This window comes from Callithrix jacchus, chromosome 1 (genome assembly GCF_049354715.1).
Source record: "Callithrix jacchus isolate 240 chromosome 1, calJac240_pri, whole genome shotgun sequence".
Classification (NCBI taxonomy): domain Eukaryota; kingdom Metazoa; phylum Chordata; class Mammalia; order Primates; family Cebidae; genus Callithrix; species Callithrix jacchus.
In genome coordinates, this window is record NC_133502.1 from 105,527,320 (window position 1) to 105,548,876 (window position 21,557).

A 21,557-nucleotide genomic window follows, 5' to 3' on the forward strand; every position below is an offset into this window, starting at 1 on the left:
GTCCTACATTGTGTTTGTGAGAGGGAGAGATAGAAATGCATTCATCACAGCCCTGATGATTGTCGCCGCACTGACGCTCAGCAGTTGACCTGAACTTGATAGTAAAACTTGGCAGAGCAGCAGAAGAGGCATGCCCACAGGAAGCAAGGATGCTGAGGGCCACCAGGGCCCAAGCTGGAATTATAGATTGGCCAAGTGTTGCCTGAGCATCTCCTCCTCTGAGAAAATGCCCCGACCTGCTTTTTGCTTCCACCGTGACCTGCAGAGCTTCTGTCTTCCACCCTAGCATGCTTTCACTCTTATTTTCTCAAGATTTCCTGTCTATTAGGTAGATGATTTTATATGCACCACAGATGTTTACTGAATGCATATATCAATAGAAGGCACTTATTATTTGCAATAGAAGGAAGGCACTGCACTAAGTTCTGGGATATAAGAACAAATAAGACATTGGCTCTGTCCTCGTGGCATTTCCTGGCTTGTGATGAAGACATGGAGGAAAACAGACATTTTACATTAATGTCTCATTTGACAAAAGAGGACACTGAGGCAGGTAACTCATTGGGGTCCTTAAGAGTCCCAGCTACACTGTTTATAATTCAGGGTCCTGATTCCCAGTCTAGCACACTTTCCACTGATCCATCTGCTTCGACCTTGTTTGAGACCCTACCTGCCTGAAGATCCTATGGTCTCCAGGAAGAGTTTATATGCACCGTCAGGATGAATGTGTTGATTTCATCACAGTTCTTGGCTTGGATGAGTCAAGTGGATGTGTAAGATCCTCCTTTTCTGATGCCTGCTATTGGATAATCATAAGGATGAACAGCGCACGATAAAAGTTACTGTTCGGGGGGTGCCATATATACTTGAGATCCCAGCTACCAAGCAGATGCTTTGCTGACTCACAGCTGCCGGCGTAGCCAGCCTGCACGGTGATGTAATTGCTGTGGGATGCAGGAAGATGGGATAGGGAAGAAGAGCGTGGGGCCCTGCTTCTCGTGCCAGGATTCACTTGCCTGCTGCAACTTGCAGCCAAGGAAAGGATACTGAATGTCTGGGGCCAACATGTGGAAATGCTGTGGCTGAGGCCAACCTTATCTTTTCCATTTTCTAAAGTTTGGAAGGATTTCTGGCTCGTGCTAGCCTCTCATTGATTAAATGAGATAACGTATGTAGAGGCTTTGGCAAATAGTACATGGCCACTAAATGGTAACTGCTCTAATAGTAATAATTACAGTAAGAATGGCCTCAATTACCATAATAATAGAGCAATAATTATTTAATAGTCATAGTAATAATAAATATGATAATATAATCAGTGGTGTGGGAAGAGGAGTGCATTGGGAGCGGTCTCCCAGTGGGAAAGAGTTGTATCAGTGATGTAAGAAACTAAACAGCAGACTGTGTGAATGCACTCTACTTTTCCTACAATTTTTCTGGGAAGCTAAATCTGCTCTAAAAAGTAAAGTCCATTAATTTTTCTATTTTTTGAGATGGAGGCTCACTCTGTCGCCAGGCTGGAGTACAGTGGTGCAATCTCAGCTCACTGCAACCTCCCCCTCCCAGGTTCAAGTAATTACTTCTGCCTCGACCTCCTGAGTAGCTGGGATTACTGGTGCGTGCCACCACTCCTGGGTAATTTTTGTATTTTTAGTAGAGATGGTTTTTCACCATATTGACCAGGCTGATCTCAAACTCCTGACCGCCTGCCTTCGCCTCCCAAAGTTCTGGGATTATAGGCATAAGCCATCACATCCAGCCAATTTTTTTTTTTTTTTTTGATAAGGAAAGAGAGAGAACAAAATCCCAGACAGATCATTAGTTGGTGTTTCAGTTCTCTAAAGACAATGCGTCTCCTTAGTGCCTGTATCAGGTGGAGCGGCTTCCACCACCCAACCCTTGCTGTACCATTTTAAAATTGCCTCATTGGCTATGCAGATACTCCAATGAGTAACATGTTAATGAGGAAGTAAAGTTTGCTGGTAGGATGATAGCTCCAGTGTCTCTCTGTTCACCACTGGGTGTTAAATGCTGGTGAAACTGGCCTAGGACATGGCTGGGCACGGAAGCTGCAGGTCTTTTGCCCTCAGTGGCTCTCTCCATGGAGCTAAGCAGCCACACCATCTCCACTCAGCATGGTTGCAGAAAGTGTCTTGGCGGTAAGCAGCCCCTGGGAGGGTGCCCACCACACCTGTGCCTAGTGAGAGCTCTCCAAATCCAAAGACCAGGGCAAGTCTTGTCCCAACACTGCCAGTGGGTTGGCTTCCTTTCCTTTGCCTAATGCAAGGTTCTCTTTCCTCTGAGTAGGAAAATGCCCAGATCATCAGAGAAGTGGAAGTGGACAAGCTCTCCATGCTCTCCAGGGAGCAGGTGGAGGCCATCAAGCAGCTCTGGCAAGATCCGGGCATCCAGGAGTGTTACGACAGGAGGAGGGAGTACCAGCTGTCAGACTCTGCCAAATAGTGAGTACAGAGCCCAGCCTGGCTGCCCGCGGTGCTTTCAGGCAAGCTGGGCCACACTTCAAAGAAGCTTCTCACTGAATGATGCTAAAATGCAATGCACAGTGGCAGCGCTGCCTGCCTCCGCTTTTCTGTATCTCTCCTGACCTCTTGGTGCCATCTCTCACCACCTCCCAAAGCTCTCGGTCACCCTTTGGACCGCAGACCTCTCATCCGGCCGACACCCACCTGTTCTTGCTGTGTGCTAAGCCTGTCGTTTTCAAAGACAGACTCCATCAAATTTGAGGTCCCTTAAGTGGGATCGATCTCCTTTGGAGTGCTGAAATGACCTGATGTAAACAAGGAATACACTTGCTTCTAGCATCTCCTTTCCTCCTGTCTATATCCCTCTGCCTTTCTGGTTTTCCCCATCAGAAGACAGCAGGTCCAATTGCCCTAAACTCTGAAGTCGAGTTTAGAGCAGCAGTGCCATTGGCCCGTCGGCTGCTGATCTGGTGCTGCCCTCTAGTGGCCTAGATAGGAGGCTGCGCTCCCGGCACACACAGGAAGCTCAATCCTTTGTTCCTGCCCACTTGAAAAGGCGTTACACACTGGATTTTGGATCATACAGCTCAACTTTTAATTCGTTAATCAATGAAGGTAAAAAGATTTCTATTTAGATGGCCCAGCATGCAAACTGTCCCATAGACGTGACAGATTTTTACTTTCTTAGGCATTTCCTGTTCATATCTGTAATCCCAGGGACTTGGGAGGCAGAGGTGGGAGGATCGCTTGAAACCAGGAATCCAAGACTAGTCTGGGCAAGAGAGCGAGACCCCATCTCTGCAAAAAATACAAAAATTAGCTGGGCATGATGGCATGTGCCTGTAATTCCAGCTACTCGGGAGGCTGAGGCAGGAGGATCTCTTGAGCCTAGGAGGTTTAGGTTGCAGTGAGTCAGGATTGCACCACTGCACTACAGCCTGAGTGACAGAGTGAGACACTGTCTAAAAAAAAAAAAATTAAAATAAGTAAGTAATATCCCAAGGCAATGTCTCCTTCAGTCTGGTCACTGGGCAAATAGTTTGATATGGGTCCTTCTTGAAGTGGCAATGACTCCTGCTTCTACAGCTCAACTCTTTCTCACCTGCCCCATATCACCTTCCATCCTCTGAGGGCTCAGAAACTCCTTCCTCGGACCTACCTCCTTCCCTTTGGGTGCCACTGTTGCCCTCTGAGCAGGCATTGGGCAGGAAAGGAAGCCAGAGGTGTCACCTCTTGTGATTTCAATGACCTTCCTTTGGTGTTTGTCCCAGGCCGAGAGTTGAATGTCATTAATCCAGGTTGGCACAACCAGTCAGATTACAGGAATGTTTAGGTGCAACAAAGCATCAAGGCAGGAAAATAAAGAAACCCCAATAAGGTGTTAGATCAGCATAGAGAGCTGGAAGAAAGAAAGTGCCAAAGAGGAGGGCCTGCCTTTGACAGCTTGAGGAGCCAGGAACAGGCACGACGTTCCTGAGCCATGCCCGAGGTGGTCTGGGTTACCTCCTCTGTGAAGGCCCTGGGGATTGGCTAGGGCTTTTGATGTAGATCCATTTGGAAAAGACCAACCAGACCTGCTACAGAATTCAGTGTAACCCTGAAAACCACAGGGGCAAGGCCATTGATGTGGACAAGGGGCCTGGGTGGGGTAGTGATCAGAGCTGCCACAGAGAAAACAGCCTCTCCTAAACCCAGCAGCCCAGCCTTCCAAACTGGCAGGACTCAAGGTGCTTGCACATTTTCTCCATCTGGGTCAGCTGTTTTCAACCCCTCTGCTAGAGATGTCTGCTGATTGGATGAATGTGATGAGTGCTTGCGATGTGCCAGGCACTGTCGTGAGGGCTGCAGGTATTACACAACCAATGCTCTACTCTCAGGGAATGTACAGTCTGGTGGAGCAAGTCAGGTATAAATCAAATAATCACACATCAAAGTACAGCAAAAGCAGTGATAAGCCCTAGAGGTCATATTTGGGCAGGGAGGTGGGTCATGGAAAGCTACCCCAGAGCTTTGCTTCTGGAGCTGAAGGCATATGGTGAGCAGGTTTGCCTGTGACCCCTTGGTTAGCCTCCATGCAGACCTGCTCAGCCCCTGATGCTGTGCTGGGACAGGGAAGGGCCGCCTCAGCTTGAGGCTCTCTATCTCCCACTCTTTTGTTGGTGAGGGCCTGAGTTACAGTTATTATACCCATGTCTTTTAGAAACGCCGTAAAGTTCTTTTTTTTTTTTTTTTTTTTAAAGAGGATTCGCTTATTTTACTACAAAAAAAAAAAAATGATGTTTTAAGCTCAGGGCTTTAATATATGGCCAAAAATAAGTTAAGGCAAGTTTGGGGTTATTTTAGATGTTTAGTTTCCCAGTGTCTTCAGCAGGAAAACTTTTCTTGTTGCTATTGTTTTGAATTTCTCCTCGGCCTGTTTTACATCTGTGCATTTTCTTACAAACTCTATTTAATTCATTGAGCAAAGCTTTAGAGAACAGCATCTCCATTATATAATGTTCTTGGACGAGGGCGAGTGGGAGGGAGAAGGAAGGGCCTCTGGAGGGAGGATGACAGATGGGGCGTCAGAGAGAGCCACTTCCAACATCCTGGCTTCCAGCCCCACTGTCTCCCTCACCGGCCAAATAGCAGCGATAGAGCTCTGAACCCAGGAGGAAGAGATGGAGTGCTCTGCAGATGTCCCAGGAAGCTCTTGAAAGTGCTTCTGACCCATATTGTCTTCAAAACAGTCGTAGGAAGGATGGAGAAGCCTGGCCTAGTGCTAGCTCTCAGGAAAGTCATTGTTGGAATTCATGTGTCTGTGTGGGGCCAACTGTGAGTTGAATGTGACTTCTTTGAGCAGGATGGACCTTTTTCCCTTCGGTAAAAGGAGACTCAGTTCCCCATTCTCTACTACGCAGTTACCTGACTGACATTGATCGCATCGCCATGCCGTCATTCGTACCCACTCAGCAAGACGTGCTTCGTGTCCGAGTGCCCACCACCGGCATCACTGAGTATCCGTTTGACTTGGAAAACATCATCTTCCGGTAAGTCTGTCTCCCTGGTGTTCCATGAAGAATCTGCCCAGGATTGGAAGTCCCCAGGTGCATTCTTAAACATGTTATTCTTAAGCAGGGATTATATCTCTTAGAATAGAGTGATGTTCTCTGCCACAGGATATTTAGAATTATGGTAGGTCTCAACCCTAGAATGGAGAGGAAGCCACCTTCCTATTACCCTTGGAGAAGAAGGGTTTCTTTACTGGAAACTGGAATGATTCTTATGTGTAACTAACACACACACACACACACACACAGACACACACACAGAGTATACTTCTGTATCCCACAAATTGAATATAATGATTATCGATGACTTTTCCCTAAAGTTGAATAATGTTCTTTTCTCCTCTGTTTCCTTCTCCAAGATTTATCCTTAAAAAAGAAAACTAAGAATTAACACAAAAATGTGTATTAAAACTGTGAAGAGCAATATATACAAACTAACAGCTGTGTAAAAATGTATGCATTTCCCCTTACAAATAGAGGAAATACTTTTAGGATGCCTTAAGTGACCCTTCTCTGCATTTAGTTAGGGTAAAAAATGAATAACAATACAGGGCATATATGAAGCACCGCACATTTCTAAGCACTGTTACATCCGTTATTTCCCTCGTTCCTCCTAACAATTCTTACATACGATTTTCCAGTTGAGACAACAGACCAGTCCCCACACATCCAGGTCCTGTCTGATCCCAGTTCCAGCTCAGTGCTTCTCTATCCAGAATTGCTGGGTTTGGGGCACCCTTGGGTCCAGCCCCTCGGTAGGTACCTCCATCTGTGTTAGCATATCCCTGATTTTAATAGTAGCCCCCTGTGCCTATGTGCTTGTGAATTCTTTTCACAATTAACTGCTTTTTGCAATGTCCAAAACCTCTGAGAGGCTCCCAAGGGTTTTGTTTTGTTTTTAAAAATGCTTTCATTTCTTCTAAGTTTATCCTTCTTGGACTGTGATGAATGGGTTTTGCATTACTTTCTAGACTTTGGTGAATGGGTTTGACATCATCACCAGGGAAGTCTATTACTGCGACTTGGAGCACCTCTCCCGGGGGAGACTTCCCCTGAAAAATTCCGATCTTTGAAATTGAGGCCTTTATAGAATGGCTTCTTCAAGCTCAACCTTTTGACAATTGCAGTGTCCCTTTTCCACATCAGTTCCCTGCTGTGAGGTGGGGTAGCCAGCCATCAACACACGTCACTGTGGGAGTGGCTGCACCTCCAGACAGGACAGGATTGAATTCTTTGTTTTCTTTCCTGCACTTTTCTGGACAACGGTTCTGGGTGGTTGGCCTGTGGGCTGCCTCACCACATTGCCCCAGTGTCTTCAGGGACGGGTGTGTGTGTGTGTGTGTGTGTGTGTGTGTGTGTGTGTGTGGTGGGGTGGTGAGGGAGGGGTGGGTGGGGGTGACTTGGCAGCTGTATCTGGTCCATTATGTATTTTCTTTGGTGTTATTAAAAACATCTTTTTGAGCTAACTTGTTTAAAAGTTGGGATGTTTCACTTAACACATTGGATACCTCGTTTCTCCTGAAAGGGCAGAGGCTGTGGTCATGGTGAGCCTGTGCTTTGTTCCGCAGAGCTTGGCTGCAGGTACGTGGCAGGCTTCCTCGTAGACAGGGCCCCTGGCTGTTGTGCGGTGTGTGCTTCTGTACTGTGGGGAGCTCACTTGACTCATTCCCTTAAACTGCCTGATTCCTGGACCATTGGAACTCGTGATCCCTGGGCTGGTAGTTGCTGAAATCTTTCCCAGAGACACAGGTAGATGCTTTCTGTACTGGACAGAGGACACTTGCAGGTTTTTATAGGGAACAAGAGGCGGCATCCAGGGACTGCAGAAAGGATTTATGGGTAAATTAGAGGAGCCAGGAAGACAGAAGAGGCTTGGGTCCTGAGGCCAGCCTGGGGGATCTGGAAGACAGGTGGCCAGTCTGTTCCTCGTGTCTGGTATCCAGGGCCTCTACAGTGGTTGTCACAGAACACAAGTAGATGTTTGCGTTTTCTGCCTGGATACCAATGTCCCCAAGCAGACTCCGAGTCACCTCTGCATGTCTTCAGAAACATCGTTTACGTTCTGTGACTTCTTTGCTAGGAAACAGCCAGTGGTCCCTCATTGCTTCAAGCAGCAGCATCAGACATTGGAAACTTAGGACCTCTTTCTCTCTCTGAAATTACTGGCGACCCCAAAGAGCACTGCTTTCCATGCTATAATAATTCATGTCTTTTCCCCAAAGTGTCATGTATTCCAGCCTTTGAGGGATCTGTGTTTCTGTACAACAGGATGGTGGACGTTGGTGGCCAACGATCTGAAAGGCGGAAATGGATTCACTGCTTTGAGAGTGTCACCTCCATAATTTTCTTGGTTGCTCTGAGCGAATATGACCAAGTCCTGGCTGAGTGTCACAATGAGGTACGCCGGGCGGGAAGTTTAGGTAGCTGTGGAAGCCAGAGCCTATCCTGTGTTTTTTCTTTTGAGATGGAGTCTTGCTCTGTAGCCCAGGCTGGAGTGCAGTGGTGTGATCTCGGCTCACTGCAACCTCCGCCTCCTGGGTCCAGTTCAAGCAATTCTCCTACCTCAGCCTCCCAAGTAGCTGGGATTACAGGCATAAGCCACCATGCCCAGCTAATTTTTTATTTTTTTTTTTAGTAGAGACGGGGTTTCACCATTGGCCAGTCTGGTCTTGAACTCCTGACCTCGTGATCTGCTTGCCTCGGCCTCAAAGTGCTGGGATTACAGGTGTGAGCCACTGCGCCCAGCCTCCTGTGGTTTTTAATAAGCCAACCAGGTCAGGAAATGGACCCTCATCATTAGGTTAAATGGTCTTGCTATTCAAAGTGTCATCTGTGGACAGAGGCACAGGCATCACCTGGATAGCTTGTTAGCAATGCAGTTTTAATCAACTCAGACTGATGACATTGGAATCTACGTTTTAACAAGACCCCAGCTAATTCAAATACATATGAAATGTTGACAATCACTGGCTTGGAACTCGGGTTCTGAAACTTAAATGCACACTGGGATTCACCGAGGACTTAAAGAAAACCGGGTGCCTGAGTCCAATCTCAGAGATTCTGATTTAATTGGTGGTGAATGGGGCCTGAGTGGGCAGATCTTAAAAAGCACCCAGGTGAATCTACTGTGCTGCTGAGGTTGGAAACTATTCAAAAGCCTAGGTTCTCATCCTTGGTAGCATAGCAGAATGCCTTGGTGAGCTTTTTAAAAATGCCATCTCTCAGCCGGGCACAGTGCCTCGTGCCTGTAACTGTAATCCCAGCACTTTGAGAGGCCAAGGCAGGTGAATCACGAGGTCAGGAGTTCGAGACCAGCCTGGCCAACATGGTGAAACCCCGCCTCTACTAAAAATATAAAATATTAGCTGGGCGTGGTGGCAGGCACCTGTAATCTCAGCTACTCGGGAGGCTGAGGCAGCAGAATCACTTGAACCTCGGAGGTGGAGGTTGCAGTGAGCTGAGATCACGCTGTTGTACTCCAGCCCAGGCAGCAGTGCGAGAATTCATCTCAAAAAAAAAAATGCCATCTCTTGGACCCCACACTAGATTCCAATTGAGTAGGTTTAGGTTGAGGCTTCTTTTGTAAGCCCACCAGGGATTCTACTGCACAGCCCAAGCTGAGCAGCACCATCTCTAATACACTTTACCTGGGCACGGGCTTCCTAACCTCCATAGGCCCATGGGGCTCCCAAATTAGATCCCTAGCAGAACTGGGATGGGCAGTGCTGCTAGATGCTTGGAGCTGTTCTGGGGCTGCCTGGGATTGCATTTGCCTTCAGTTCCCCTGGGAGAGACTCCCTCAGGGCAGCTGGGATGGACCCAGCCTGGTCAGGCACGCAGTGTCCCCACAGTGCAGCCATAGCATGGCTGCGTCCAGTTCCATTAGTGGCAGCTGTCCTGAGAGTGAAGAGACCACCACAGCCACTTCTGCTGTGTCAGGTCGGGGTTAGTTACAGTGGAATACTCATGTCGTCCTCCTCATCCTTTCCCCTGAACTTGTATTAAGACCTCGTGACCTTTTAGAAAAATGTCTTTTGTTTCCAAGGTATGAAAGTAAATCAATAAAGGACTCAGTCCAGGATTAGCCAATAACTGTGAACAAATCGTATCTTATATTTCTTGAGAGCAGACTTTTCTCTGCGGAGCATAGCATATATTACCTAATTAGTGGAGGATTAACCCATTTAATTGTCATTGTGCAAAGAAGAGAAATCTTGGCTACTGCCCAGCTCTCCCAATTGGAGATTTTTTTTTTTTAAAGACAAGACATTCAGTTATCAATATAAAAAATTTGCTCCAAATTTGTTTCAGGAATTACTTGTGACGTTCCTCGGATTAGTCAGATGCACAAGGGACCAATATCTCAGCCCAAAGTGCTTAGAAATTAAACATTTTCTCCTGAAAATCGCAAAATATTTAGAGAAGAATGAAATGGCTGCCACTCCAGACTTTCCCCTTCTGGTTGTAGATAGTATTATATCTGTATACTGTCTGGGAATCTTTCACATACTGTGTTTCCTTGGAGATCATTATCAATAAGATCATATTTTCAAAGCTTCAATACATTCCACATCTTAATTCCCCCAGAGCGTACTGAGTGGCACAATGATCCTGGGTGTCTGGAAGTTGTGGGGAAAGAGTGATTTATGGCATGTCCCTCTTGAGTGTGTGTGCTGAGCTTGGATGTTTTCAGTCTGATCCCTTCCCTTCCTACAGGGAAGTTCTTATTTCTTTCCTCTTAGGAATACTTCAGAAAGAGCAAAATGCTATCTAGAACAATTATTGTCACAGATAAGATTTGTTTGTGCCCTGCCTGCTCTCAGTAAATTCGGAGCATTTAGTATCTTCTTGCCAATGTCCAGCGTTTAGAAATTATTACTGCCATTCTACATAATCTTTCCCAGATCCCACTGTTACACAGGTGTGGGAAAGTTATTTAAATATTCTGAACAGTAACAGTATGCTCACCCATCAAACTGGCCCCTGCTCTGCTTGTTAAGTCTGACGCAGAGTGGGTGGGTGCCCAGTAGCACTGGCTCCATCTCTGCCAGCGTCAGTGGCCTTGCTGGAAGAGCCTCGTCGCTTCACTGCTGAGGCCCGTCTGGAAGCCCATCAACAACTGAGATGGCCATGTCAGGTCTGGAGCTGGCACTTCCTGACTTAGTAATCCCGATCACGTGACACAGAAAACTTTTGTCAAATGTGGGTAGGAACATTCCTTCTCCAAGTTGCACCAAATCCTTCCTTATTTCCTTCCATGTGAGTTTTGGGCTGGAGAAGAGCTGGGATGCCCGAAGGGGACAGTTAGCAAGAGGCTTGGGCAGGGGCAAACAGAAGCAGGAGGCCTGGTGCCTGGGACCCCACATGCTCACCAGCTTCAGCAGACAGTGGCCCAGGGACTGCAGCAGGGCAAGGGAAGAGATGGATGGACTGGCAATGTGCCATGTTGTTTCCAAAACATTTTCTTTCTACTTCATCCTGAGTCCCTCGTGTTTCACTTAGAACCGCATGGAAGAGAGCAAAGCCTTATTTAAAACCATCATCACCTACCCCTGGTTTCTGAATTCATCTGTGATTTTATTCTTGAACAAGAAGGATCTTTTGGAAGAGAAAATCATGTATTCTCATCTAATTAGCTACTTCCCAGAATACACAGGTAAGTGTCTATGTTGCAGACAGTGTTTCTGTGTGGATCTTGTCCTCCTTCCGGGCATCAGTCCAGAGTTACCATGGCTCATAGGGGCCTCCCTGGTCTACCTGGAACAGTCTCTCCCGCCTTCCCACCTTCAAATGGAAGTGCTGGTTGCACCGTTGAGTGTTTTTTCACCACAGCAGCTCCACACAGGCCTCCCTCAATGCTTGGAATACCCTTGCCAACTCCTTTAGCCAACTCCATGTTGTTCTCTAAGACCCAGCATGGCCTCCCCTGCCCATCTGGTCTGCAGAAGGGGTGCCGGCTCCTTTTTGCTCCCTTGGCGGCCTGACCCCCGCTTGCTCTCCTTGCCACATCATCACACTATGTCATATCCTCTGCTCACTCAGCTCTCTCTCCAGTGGGCACTGTGAGGGCAGAAACTCTGCTTCATTTATCTGTGCATTCCTTGGACCAGTCAGAGCACCTGGTGCTTCTAGAGTGTAGGGTAGAGACACACGGTGGACTCTGAAGTTCTTTATACATAACCTGCCCAAGGCAGGAGAGTCTCATGCCCTGTTGCTAATTGTTTCTGGTACAGGAGGTCTTAAATATTAAGTCTGACAGTGATATTTAGTGGATTCATGTTTTAGCACTCTTCTTTCCCCTGTTATTAACCATATTGGTTGTGTAGTACAGCACCCTCAAGCTTAAAAATCAGCTGATAATGTTAGTTCCCGCATTCTTCCTTTTCTCGCTCCTAGACCACAGCTGTTTGTCCATATATGTTAGTAAGGATTACTTCTCTTCGAAAGTGGTCGAAATCAGACAAATTGGGTCACTATTTTTAAACAAATCACCATAAAGTATAAGTTTTAGAGACCAGAGGACATTTTAAAATACGACTATTTTATGGGTTCATGATGAGACACCATAAAAATAATGCTCCAGATAAACTGTTCCCTAGAAATAAGGTTGGATCAAAGCAGGATCTCAGATAAGAACAAGAGTACATTAAAAAACAGTTCTTGGGGCAGGGTGCAGTAATCATGCCTGTAATCCCAGCACTTTGGGAGGCCAAGGCAGGTGGATCACGTGAGGTCAGGAATTTGAGACCAGTCTGGACAACAGGGTGAAAACCTGTCTCTACTAAAAATGCAAAGATTAGCTGGGCATGGTGGTATGTACCTATAATTACCCAGCTACTTGGGAGGCTGAGTCAGGAGAATCGCTTGAAACCCAGAAGTGGAGGATGTAATGAGCCAATATCACGTCACTGCACTCCAGCCTGGGCTACAGAGCGAGACTCTGTCTCAAAATAAAAAAGAAAGGTACTTGGGAGGACATGGTGTTAAGTCTGTGTCTTTATTCCTCTCATTGCACTTGTGACTAGGACCGAAGCAGGATGTCAAAGCTGCCAGAGACTTTATCCTGAAACTTTACCAAGATCAGAATCCTGACAAACAGAAAGTCATCTACTCTCACTTCACATGTGCTACAGATACAGAGAATATTCGCTTTGTGTTTGCGGCTGTCAAAGACACAATTCTACAGCTGAACCTAAGGGAATTCAACCTGGTTTAAAAGCGGCTGCCCACCCCTCCCCCACAGCAGAAGACATGATTTTCAAACTCCTCGTTTGATTTGCAAGTGCTCTGACATCACCAAGCCAGCCCGTGCCAGGCAGTAAGGACGTCATGCAGGTTGTGGGGACAGAGATGGGTGATGAAACTTGGAAGATATTTGAGTTTATCAAAATACTTTAAAAACCCTTATGTCCCAAATTGTCTTTATAAGTATTTTCTGGACTTTTGGCTTTAAGATTTTGTGCAGTTTTCAAATTTTGTGTTTTCTAGAATTTTTAAAGACCACTCTGATTTAGTTTTAAATTTTAAATGTTTAAAAATAGCTATTAAAATTATGTAAGCAAGGAGCCTGTTAGTTTATAGATTATGCCTTGAAACCTCTGGAATTGATTTGGGTGACTTTTTAAAAATAAGAAGGTTAATGCGTTTGAAGCTTTTAATTAACTCTTGTAATTTAGAGACATTTTTGTTTCTCACCTAATGCTGAAGTGTGACTCCTTTAACATGCCACCAAAGATTTTTTTTTAAAAACAGTTCGTTCTCTTTGTGTGTGAACTCTCTAAGTCAGATGGATATATAACTATATCTAATTAAACTTTGCCACAATTTGATCACCATGAAGGCAAAGCTGACATGTAGTAAATGGGCTCTAAATAGCATATATGTTGTACTGGTGAAAAGTGTGTATATGTGTGCGTGTATATATACATTTTTATTCCCAATGTATATGACCAGGTCTTGTAAACGTATGCAATGGCTAAAAAAAAGTCCACATTGTTTGACAAATGTTGTGTGATCCTACCGAAGTTCTAATGGCCATCACAGATTTGCTGTTTGAATTATGTATGGGTATGCTGTGCCTTTCTGAGGAGGCTAAGAATATACCATTCTGCTATTGGCACTGGGTTATGTTGTGTTTCTTAGAGCTCATGGTTGACTGATGGTTCTGATCCTAAACAGAAAAATGCTGTGGACTTAACAGTAACTCAGAAACTTTCCTAAGATTCCTCCTTTCAAGGCAAGTCTGTGTGCCTCATCATGTCGTGCTGCAGTTCCCTCGGTAGCTGGCTGAGTCAGGCAGGAGAATCCTCTGAGAAGTAAGAGTGCTCCACACTAAAGGCCCCAGACGGTTCTGTGCGCACGTGTGCATGCACGCACGCACACACACACCATGTGGGGATGTAAGGTGTGAAATGTCTACCTCAGATCAGTCTATAAAGTGCACCTTGGTTTGCTACATATGTTATGGAACCATATGTCCCCATTCTGTGGGAACAACTCCAAGTGCTGAAAAAGACTGAAATTATTCTGATATGTAGTGATTCTATAATAGCAACATTAAGCTTTAAAAAAAAAAATGAATCCTCACTCAGGAGACCAATGCAATAGCAACAGTTTTGTGGAAGTTTACAAAGTAATGTTACATTTATCTAGAACAATAAAGGTCCAGAAACAGTCGAGACCATTTTGCACACGAGAACAGAGAGAGGGGAGCAGAGCCCTTTGGGATATCTGGAAACACAAACAAAATACAAGACAATTCCCCTCCCACCCACGGTGGGCTAAAGGCTATGGACTGGGTTTCACTGGCCAATTAACATAAAAAGAGTTCAACGGAATCCAGTAAGTAGAGAAATTAATGAGGAATGCCATTTCTTATTTCAAGCACTTTCTAGCATTGAGTTTGTGTTGACTTATCATTGGCTGACCACTTAAAGTATACAAGAAAATGATGGCTTTCCATACTCAAGTTGTAAGAGGGCTGTTAAGTAAGTCATCCAAAGGGTGGTAACAATATTTTCTTAAGGCGCGGAAAGGCAAGACTCTTTCAATATCGGGGTGAATTAATTACCTCTGCCAATACTGATTCTGCTGGTAGAAAATTCTCTCTTAGCCCTTCATTCAGGATACACTCATTACTTACTGGGGAAATAAGTCATGTGAAGTTTTCTGAGGTTAAGAGGCAGAATGTCAGTGGTTAAGAATTCACTAGGTACTATACCACCACTAGCTTTTAGTCAGCAGTGATCGTGCTGGGCTGGGATGTCGCCCAGGGCCTCGGGCAATCTGTTAGTTATTCACATTTATTTAAGCCCCAAAGAAGGCAGAATTTATATAGGCAAGGGAAGGCTATTAATAATGTTTCTAGTTCTATCAAAAAACTAAAAACAGAAGCAGACCAAAGATCAGAAATCTTTATTGACAAAGGTATACATGGTGAAAATATATAATCTTACCATGCAATCCAAATCTACCATTACCAAGAAACGATTATTAAGAAAAAAAGTCATTAGTGAGCATGGCCAACCAATTTTTAGAGAGAGGAAAAAAGACTAAGATTAGTTTCCAAAAGGAAAAACTTCACTGTAAACATCTGTGTTTATAAATTATCTTAGAATACACAAAACCAAGGCAGAGACTGTGTAACAGGCAACTGAGCCAAGCACACATAAAAGAGAAATGAGGAACAGAAAAGTGTGGGAAATCCTGCAGCGATGCGGCAATAGATATGTTTAAAACTATCATAATCAACGACCATATTTCCATCAAAGAATAAGCATTCCAAAGCAGCACAGGCTATTTGATCAATTAAAACTAGCAAGAGAAAGTATTTTTAAAGTGCAACTTTCTTGAAAAATTCATTTCTATATGTAATACACACATACAGAGATAATCACTTTAAAAGTCTGTAACAATCTAACCTCGTAACAAGTCCCAGACACCACTCCTAATAGTTTGTGAGTGTGGCTATTAAATCACTGCTATTGAAAATATTTCAGTGTAATCTATGCTATATTTTTACTTGAATGTTTTTCAGCTTAAGAACTGGGAACTTTTGGGTAAGGAACTGAACACCGGAGGTATGAGGGCATAACAAGAAATGTTGGGATTTTCCAACATGTTCTACTTTGATGACACTTCTGGTCATTAGGTAAGTCATTATACCAGTCTCAGGGTTTCTTGTTACAAGGACGTCATTAGAAGGAACACATTAAGGCAGCAGAGTAACGCTAAATGAATAGTTCAGTGACAGGGATTTTCTATCATAGTTTGATATCTATCATCATAGCAGGTGTTAAACTGTAATATAAATTAATTTGTATTTGTATAAAGTAATAAAAACTTTAGAAATATACCCACATCAACCTAAAAAATTGAAGTTATATTTCTTGTATAGCGTTTTGGGTAACCAAAATTTTTTTTTCAAAATGTCATAATGCTTTAAAAAAAAATCTGTAATTCTAAAGTAAAAAATTTTTTTAATGGCATGGAAAATTTACCTTACAAAAGAGGAAATATAAAGTAGAAAAAGGCTTCAATAAAAGAAACATGAATGAGGTTTGTAATGGAGTAGGATTCTGCATCTTCTCAATGTGCTGGCCTTGCTTTTCGGATGTGCTGAAACAAATACTGCTTAAGACCAATCGTGACAGTGGGAAAAAAGTTTTGCTCTAACAGTCATATTGGCCAATAACTGACAATACAGATGACAAGACTCAAACTTTTAACTGACTAATCCTAGCTTGATTAGATTGCCATTAACAATAAGGTATAACTTCCAAAGTGTATTTCGAAGGACTAAGCAGGAGGGTGAATGGGTTTACTTTCAGAGTTGAGCTATACTGAACAGCACCAAAGAAAATCAGATTGACCAAGTCTGTATTCAGTCCTGCATATGGAATGTAAGTTACCTGCATTTTCTACTTGGATCTTAAAGAAATGAGAACTTCACTGTTTTTAGTAAAAAGGCATTGATATTTATGTATCAATCCCTGCCGCCAAGAGAATGAATATTTTGGCCCTACCAGAATGTGCTGTACATATCAGCTCCCTGTTTTTAAAGGCCTTTGCCACCGTTATGGTGAATTGGCTCAAAGGTAGATAGTTGAAATTCAATTGACTCAAAAGGAAAATATCTGTCTCCAATTCTATTATGGTAAAATGCTTAGTGGTAAAGAGGTTGAAATACCTCCAAGTAAACAACAGACTGTGGTCTTTTTTAGGGTGCTGTTTGTGGATCTAACTTTTCTATGCTTTTTCTGGTTCCACTGAATCATAGGAGGGTACCTGATACACAGCAGAGAAGAAAAGTATTTTGGAAAGCAAACAAGGGTGATTCCATCTTCTCACTCAAAAGAAAAAGTGCTAACCATCTCTAGACTTCCTGAGTTGTGGATCTGCTGCTCCTCATTTAAGGCCAGGTGCCATACAATCCAGACTCTTCCAACAATCACTGGATGGCCCCTGCCTCCTACAGCAGTTTTTCAAGCTTTCTTTTTTAAAACTGCATTTCACAATAGGAAACACTTTATATTGTGACCCAGTATGCATAGTAAATAGAATATTTAGCTGTTATTTCAGGAACCAATACTTAATCATTTTACATGTGCTATCTATTGTTCCTCTATTTTCTTTTTTATTTCACTTGTGAAATATACTGGTCTGGAGCTGTTAAGTTGATTTCATGACCCACTAATGAGTTAGGACTTACAGAGTGGAAAAACAGCATCCCTGAGGATTTGGGTTGATCCTGACAAAAGGTAAAAAGCAATAGCCCTGGAACCCAAAAAGATTTCTTTGAACTGTGTTGGCTCAGCCATGAAAGCATCCATGGTCAATGTATTTGGCATGCACTTTGAGCTTCTACAGGCAAACTAATCAAATATTTTGTCAGTCTTTTTAATACAGGGGCCTATGTGAAGGGAGTACCTGGCATAGCCTGAAGAATCAACTAATACTGGCAAGTGATAACTGAATAAATTAGGGGCAGGAACGTCAGCACTGTGTAGAGTCCTTCTAATTTAATCTGACTTTTTACCAGACAGCAATGTGATGCTGCTTTGTGGAATGTTTGTATGAGATGAGCTAGGTGCATAGATACTCACTGGAACAATACTACTGCTATTACTATCAGAAGAAATGAGAGAGATAATTATGATAGAAAAGATCAGGTAAGTCTAAAAAACCTTTATTTGAGGGCCACAGGATAGTTGCCTCTAAATGGATTAGGATTGTAGAGGAGAGGGGTAGGTAAGAACTACCTACAAGTGGTCATGATTATTTAGGGTCCAGATAACTCAGCTATACTAAACAGACATTAGGACTTTTGAGAACACTAGAGAAAAAGCAGTAAATATATACACTCTAAAAGGGAAGACAATGGAGTAGTGCATATGCCTTGGTTCAGAGAGTATTTTGTAAATGTGAAGAAATCATAAGCTTCTTTTTGTACCAGAAATCAAAGTCACTCTTTCTAATGATTAAGGTGTTCTGGTGGAGAGTTGGCAGGTAGCAAACACTCTGCCTTGGTCCTCACACAATTATCATCATAGATCAGAAGACATGCTGTGCTGGACTTAAGTGCCCAGTAGTAGAGTTAGCAAATAATACACGGAAGGGGCACAAGACCCAGCACCTCGTTCCATAACCACTACCAAACAATGGAGAAAGCTTAAATTTCTCCAGCAGAAATCCACTTATTGTAGCTACAATGTAATTTAGGGCAGATGGTTTTCAAATACAAGATAATTCTGTATTCTAACCTTCATGAAAAATGGACTATAGAATCAAACAAATAACTGTAAATTGTAAAATGTGATGCTAAAAACACTGACTTGTTATTAGTGATCTACTGATGTTCTTATGTTTTTGTTTGTTTAAATGAAGACAATCTTCTAAAACACATGGTATCGATGTAGCTCTTGAAACTGTGGTTACCTCTAGTCTAGAGACAAGGAAGTGATAGGAGGAGGTGACGGGTAAATGAGTGGCAGGGAAAGAATAAGAAAAGATAGTTCACAGTTCTATGGCAAGAGAACACGAAAGGCAGGCACTATCCTTGCTATGTGTACTACTCACAAGACCCACTCCTGCTGGCTGCCATGGGGTATCAGAAGAATTTCTATATTGACTATTCATTTTAGACTTTTCTGCTTCACGACACTATACCCAGGGAGGCGGGTGGCTGTAATTTTTCTGAGAATGGTGAAATTATAACATTGGAATGGGTAATGAAGTATTTTGTTTTGGATGAGGACAATCTGATGCAAGCTTTCTGACTACCTCTACTCTTAGGTTTAATTCTGCCATAAGCAAAACCGAAGGACCTTAGTGACAGAGAAAATATGCACATTATTTTTAACAAAGGTCAACATGGAAACACACACTTTCATGTGGTTTGAAACTTGTCAGCTTTTGATTGATTCAATTTAAGTTCAGTAAAGAAAACATGTAGGGGGAAACTACTGAGAATAAATGTGTTTTAGTAATCAGAGAGAAATCAATAGCATTTAGTAGATCTGGTCAGCAAGAAATACAATGACAATATAGCATGCTGTTTATTTTAGCTTTTACAACAAAGCAAGGGTTTAAGGAGCCTGAGAAGAATTTCACAACCATTGACTATACAGAATCTTCGATTCCAAAAACAGTTTATAATAACTTATTAGCACATACAACATGCATCAAATACTCTGTATTATTCAGTAACTAAATAGGATACTGCATCATTCTCTTCATAGTTCACAATCATACATTCATTCCCTGATACCTGAAACAGTCCATTAATATTAAGGTGCAAAGATCTTGGACAAAAACCAAGAAAGAATACCTCATGCCCTTATTTTTACTAATGTATAGCTGATGATTTTTGTGATGAGCTGTAAATTTACACGAGTGACTCTCACTGGAATAACTGTAGAGAAAGCAAACCAGAAATTCTCAATCTACTGGCAACAGGACAGGTTACTGTGTTAGATTTTAGTGTACATACCCTTATTTATGAGAGGGACTGTCTGTTGGAAGCATAATTCACTCTATCTAAGATGTTGGGAATTTTGTTTATTCCATGTAACAGTGAATGGAAAGTAGGCATTGTTAAGGCTTTAGAAATTCTCCTTCGATATTAACAGTCTATTAAAAATGTGACTTGGGTAAACCAAGGAGATCTCATGGAATAGGCTTGAGGAAATGTGTCAAAGACTCTAAAGTCCTCAGAGAGATTTTCCCTTTTTGAGTAGGATACTCATTTCTTAAAGCTTTCTTAAGGGGAGGTTTCAATCTATATTATAAATTATATTTAAAAGCTTGTTTTTAATCGTGCTATGCATTTAAAGTATAATTCAAACATATCCTTTATATTAAAAATAAGGAAAACAACATCAAAGTATTTATCTGTAAAAAGAACTTCATTATCCTGAAGAACCACCACCAAAATTCTCTTGATGCCAGTGAGGCAATGTTTGATTTGATTATTTACCCATCACTCAGGGAGTTTGAAGCAAGCATGACAGAAGTTCAAAATGTGAACTAGAAACATTAAACTTGGCTCCATGAGGAAAGGAATTATAGGCAACCTCTCCACCATTACAGAGAAAAACTTGAAGCAAATGTTTAAGATTCATAAATGTTTCTTTTACAAAGTAATTAGAATTATAAATAGATGGATAATTCAAGCTAGAAAACTGGGTAGTCTCTGAAGAATTGAAATATTTTAATCACACAGCTGTTTTACCTGATTTGTTTTTAGCATCCAGAATACAGGGTACTTGAAATATTTCTGTAATATGCTTCTCACACAGGTTTGAAAGGTACAGTCTAGGAGCTGTAATCACTTATTGCTGTGTATCTTCAGACAGTGTTCTCCATCAGAGGCTCGGAGAGGGTTCTCTTGCTTCTTCTAGCTTTGTTAGGATCCACTGAGGTGGGAAAATAAACGAACATTTGCTTGCTTCAATGAAATTGCAATGAAAGAAAATGTAATGAATGGAGACCCAGAAGTTAGCTTTATAGTTTAGTTAGGTGTATACTGACAGCCGATACATAAAATTCATCCTGCAAAAGAGATTAAATGGCCCAGATGGCTCAGAGACAATGGTACTTGGGTTAATAGTAGGAATGCAGTTTTTCTAAGGTCTTTGGGACTTAGATGTTCATTTTCAGAAAAAGCGAAATGAGCCAGCCTGAGAGAAAAAATTCCTTACAATCTGTACTGACTCTATATCACGAACCTCCATGATTTCATATATAGGCTTCTACTAATGGAGTATAAATAATTAAATACAATTCCAGAGAGAGTAGTAGAAGTGACATTCTTGAGCATTGTAGGTGCTCTCACAATATATTTTCTGTTCTAAAATAATTTGAAATTACAAAAATAAAATTTAAATGTAATGCACAATCTTTCTACCAGTGATATCTATTATTATTGGGCATGGATGACACATAAAAGCCATGGAGGTGATACAGGGGTTATTCTAGTATATAAAGATTTCACAGGGATGTTTGTGCCTCTTTAAGAGCCTAGTAAGAATAGCCCTAAGATAGGTAGAGAAAGATAACTGAACCTAGTAGCCTTCTCTGGATGTTCCTGGCCAAGCAGGAGGATCAAAAACAAACCTTCTGAGATAAAGTCACAGGGTGAAGGAATTAAAAGAAAACTTTGTTGCAGATAAACTGAAATAGGTGGTGGTGTCCTTCAGTGACATGAAAGAAGGTAGTCTAAAAGTCATGGTTATCTGTCTCCCTATTCTAGGTGACAAGCATATGAAGGTTCTGGTCACTTTATTTCTCTTTCTTTGTAACTTGCTCCTTTTGTGTTTTCTACTGTTAGTGTGTCAGTGTCACCTCCCATCAGAATGTCTGGATAGAAAATTGCACAGCACATGCTAACTTGTCCAAGCTATGTGTATGGGACACTGGGAGAGGCCACCAGTTTGGGTCCCGATGTGACAGGTGAAGTGGTAAATAGTCATCCACAGGAGGCACAGCAAGATGGCCAAGAGGAGGCAACACGGGAATGCAGCTC

The 21,557-nt window shown here is 42.7% G+C and overlaps 2 protein-coding genes across 6 annotated transcripts in view; one reads left to right on the plus strand and one right to left on the minus strand.

Moving 5' to 3' along the window:
* GNA14 (G protein subunit alpha 14) overlaps positions 1–13,650 on the plus strand; it is a 224,295-nt gene extending 210,645 nt beyond the window's left edge. Inside the window, exons 3-7 of the mRNA XM_035291486.3 lie at positions 2,308–2,462; positions 5,384–5,512; positions 7,802–7,931; positions 11,036–11,189; positions 12,559–13,650. Coding sequence (XP_035147377.2) covers positions 2,308–2,462; positions 5,384–5,512; positions 7,802–7,931; positions 11,036–11,189; positions 12,559–12,749 — 759 coding nt within the window. The 3' untranslated portion in view covers positions 12,750–13,650. The remainder of the gene's footprint in view (positions 1–2,307; positions 2,463–5,383; positions 5,513–7,801; positions 7,932–11,035; positions 11,190–12,558) is intronic.
* Positions 13,651–14,932: 1,282 nt separating this feature from the next.
* The window catches only part of LOC100392727 (intermembrane lipid transfer protein VPS13A), a 236,138-nt gene continuing 229,513 nt past the window's right edge, over positions 14,933–21,557 (minus strand). For 3 of the 5 annotated variants that reach the window (XR_013533347.1, XM_078367818.1, XM_035272770.3), the window contains one exon: positions 14,933–20,448. Coding sequence is in view for 2 of the 5 variants with exons in the window: in XM_078367818.1 (XP_078223944.1) it covers positions 20,398–20,448 (51 nt within the window). In the remaining 3 variants the exon portion in view is untranslated. The remainder of the gene's footprint in view (positions 20,449–21,557) is intronic. The other 2 variants (XR_013533346.1, XR_013533364.1) reach the window with 2 other exon arrangements.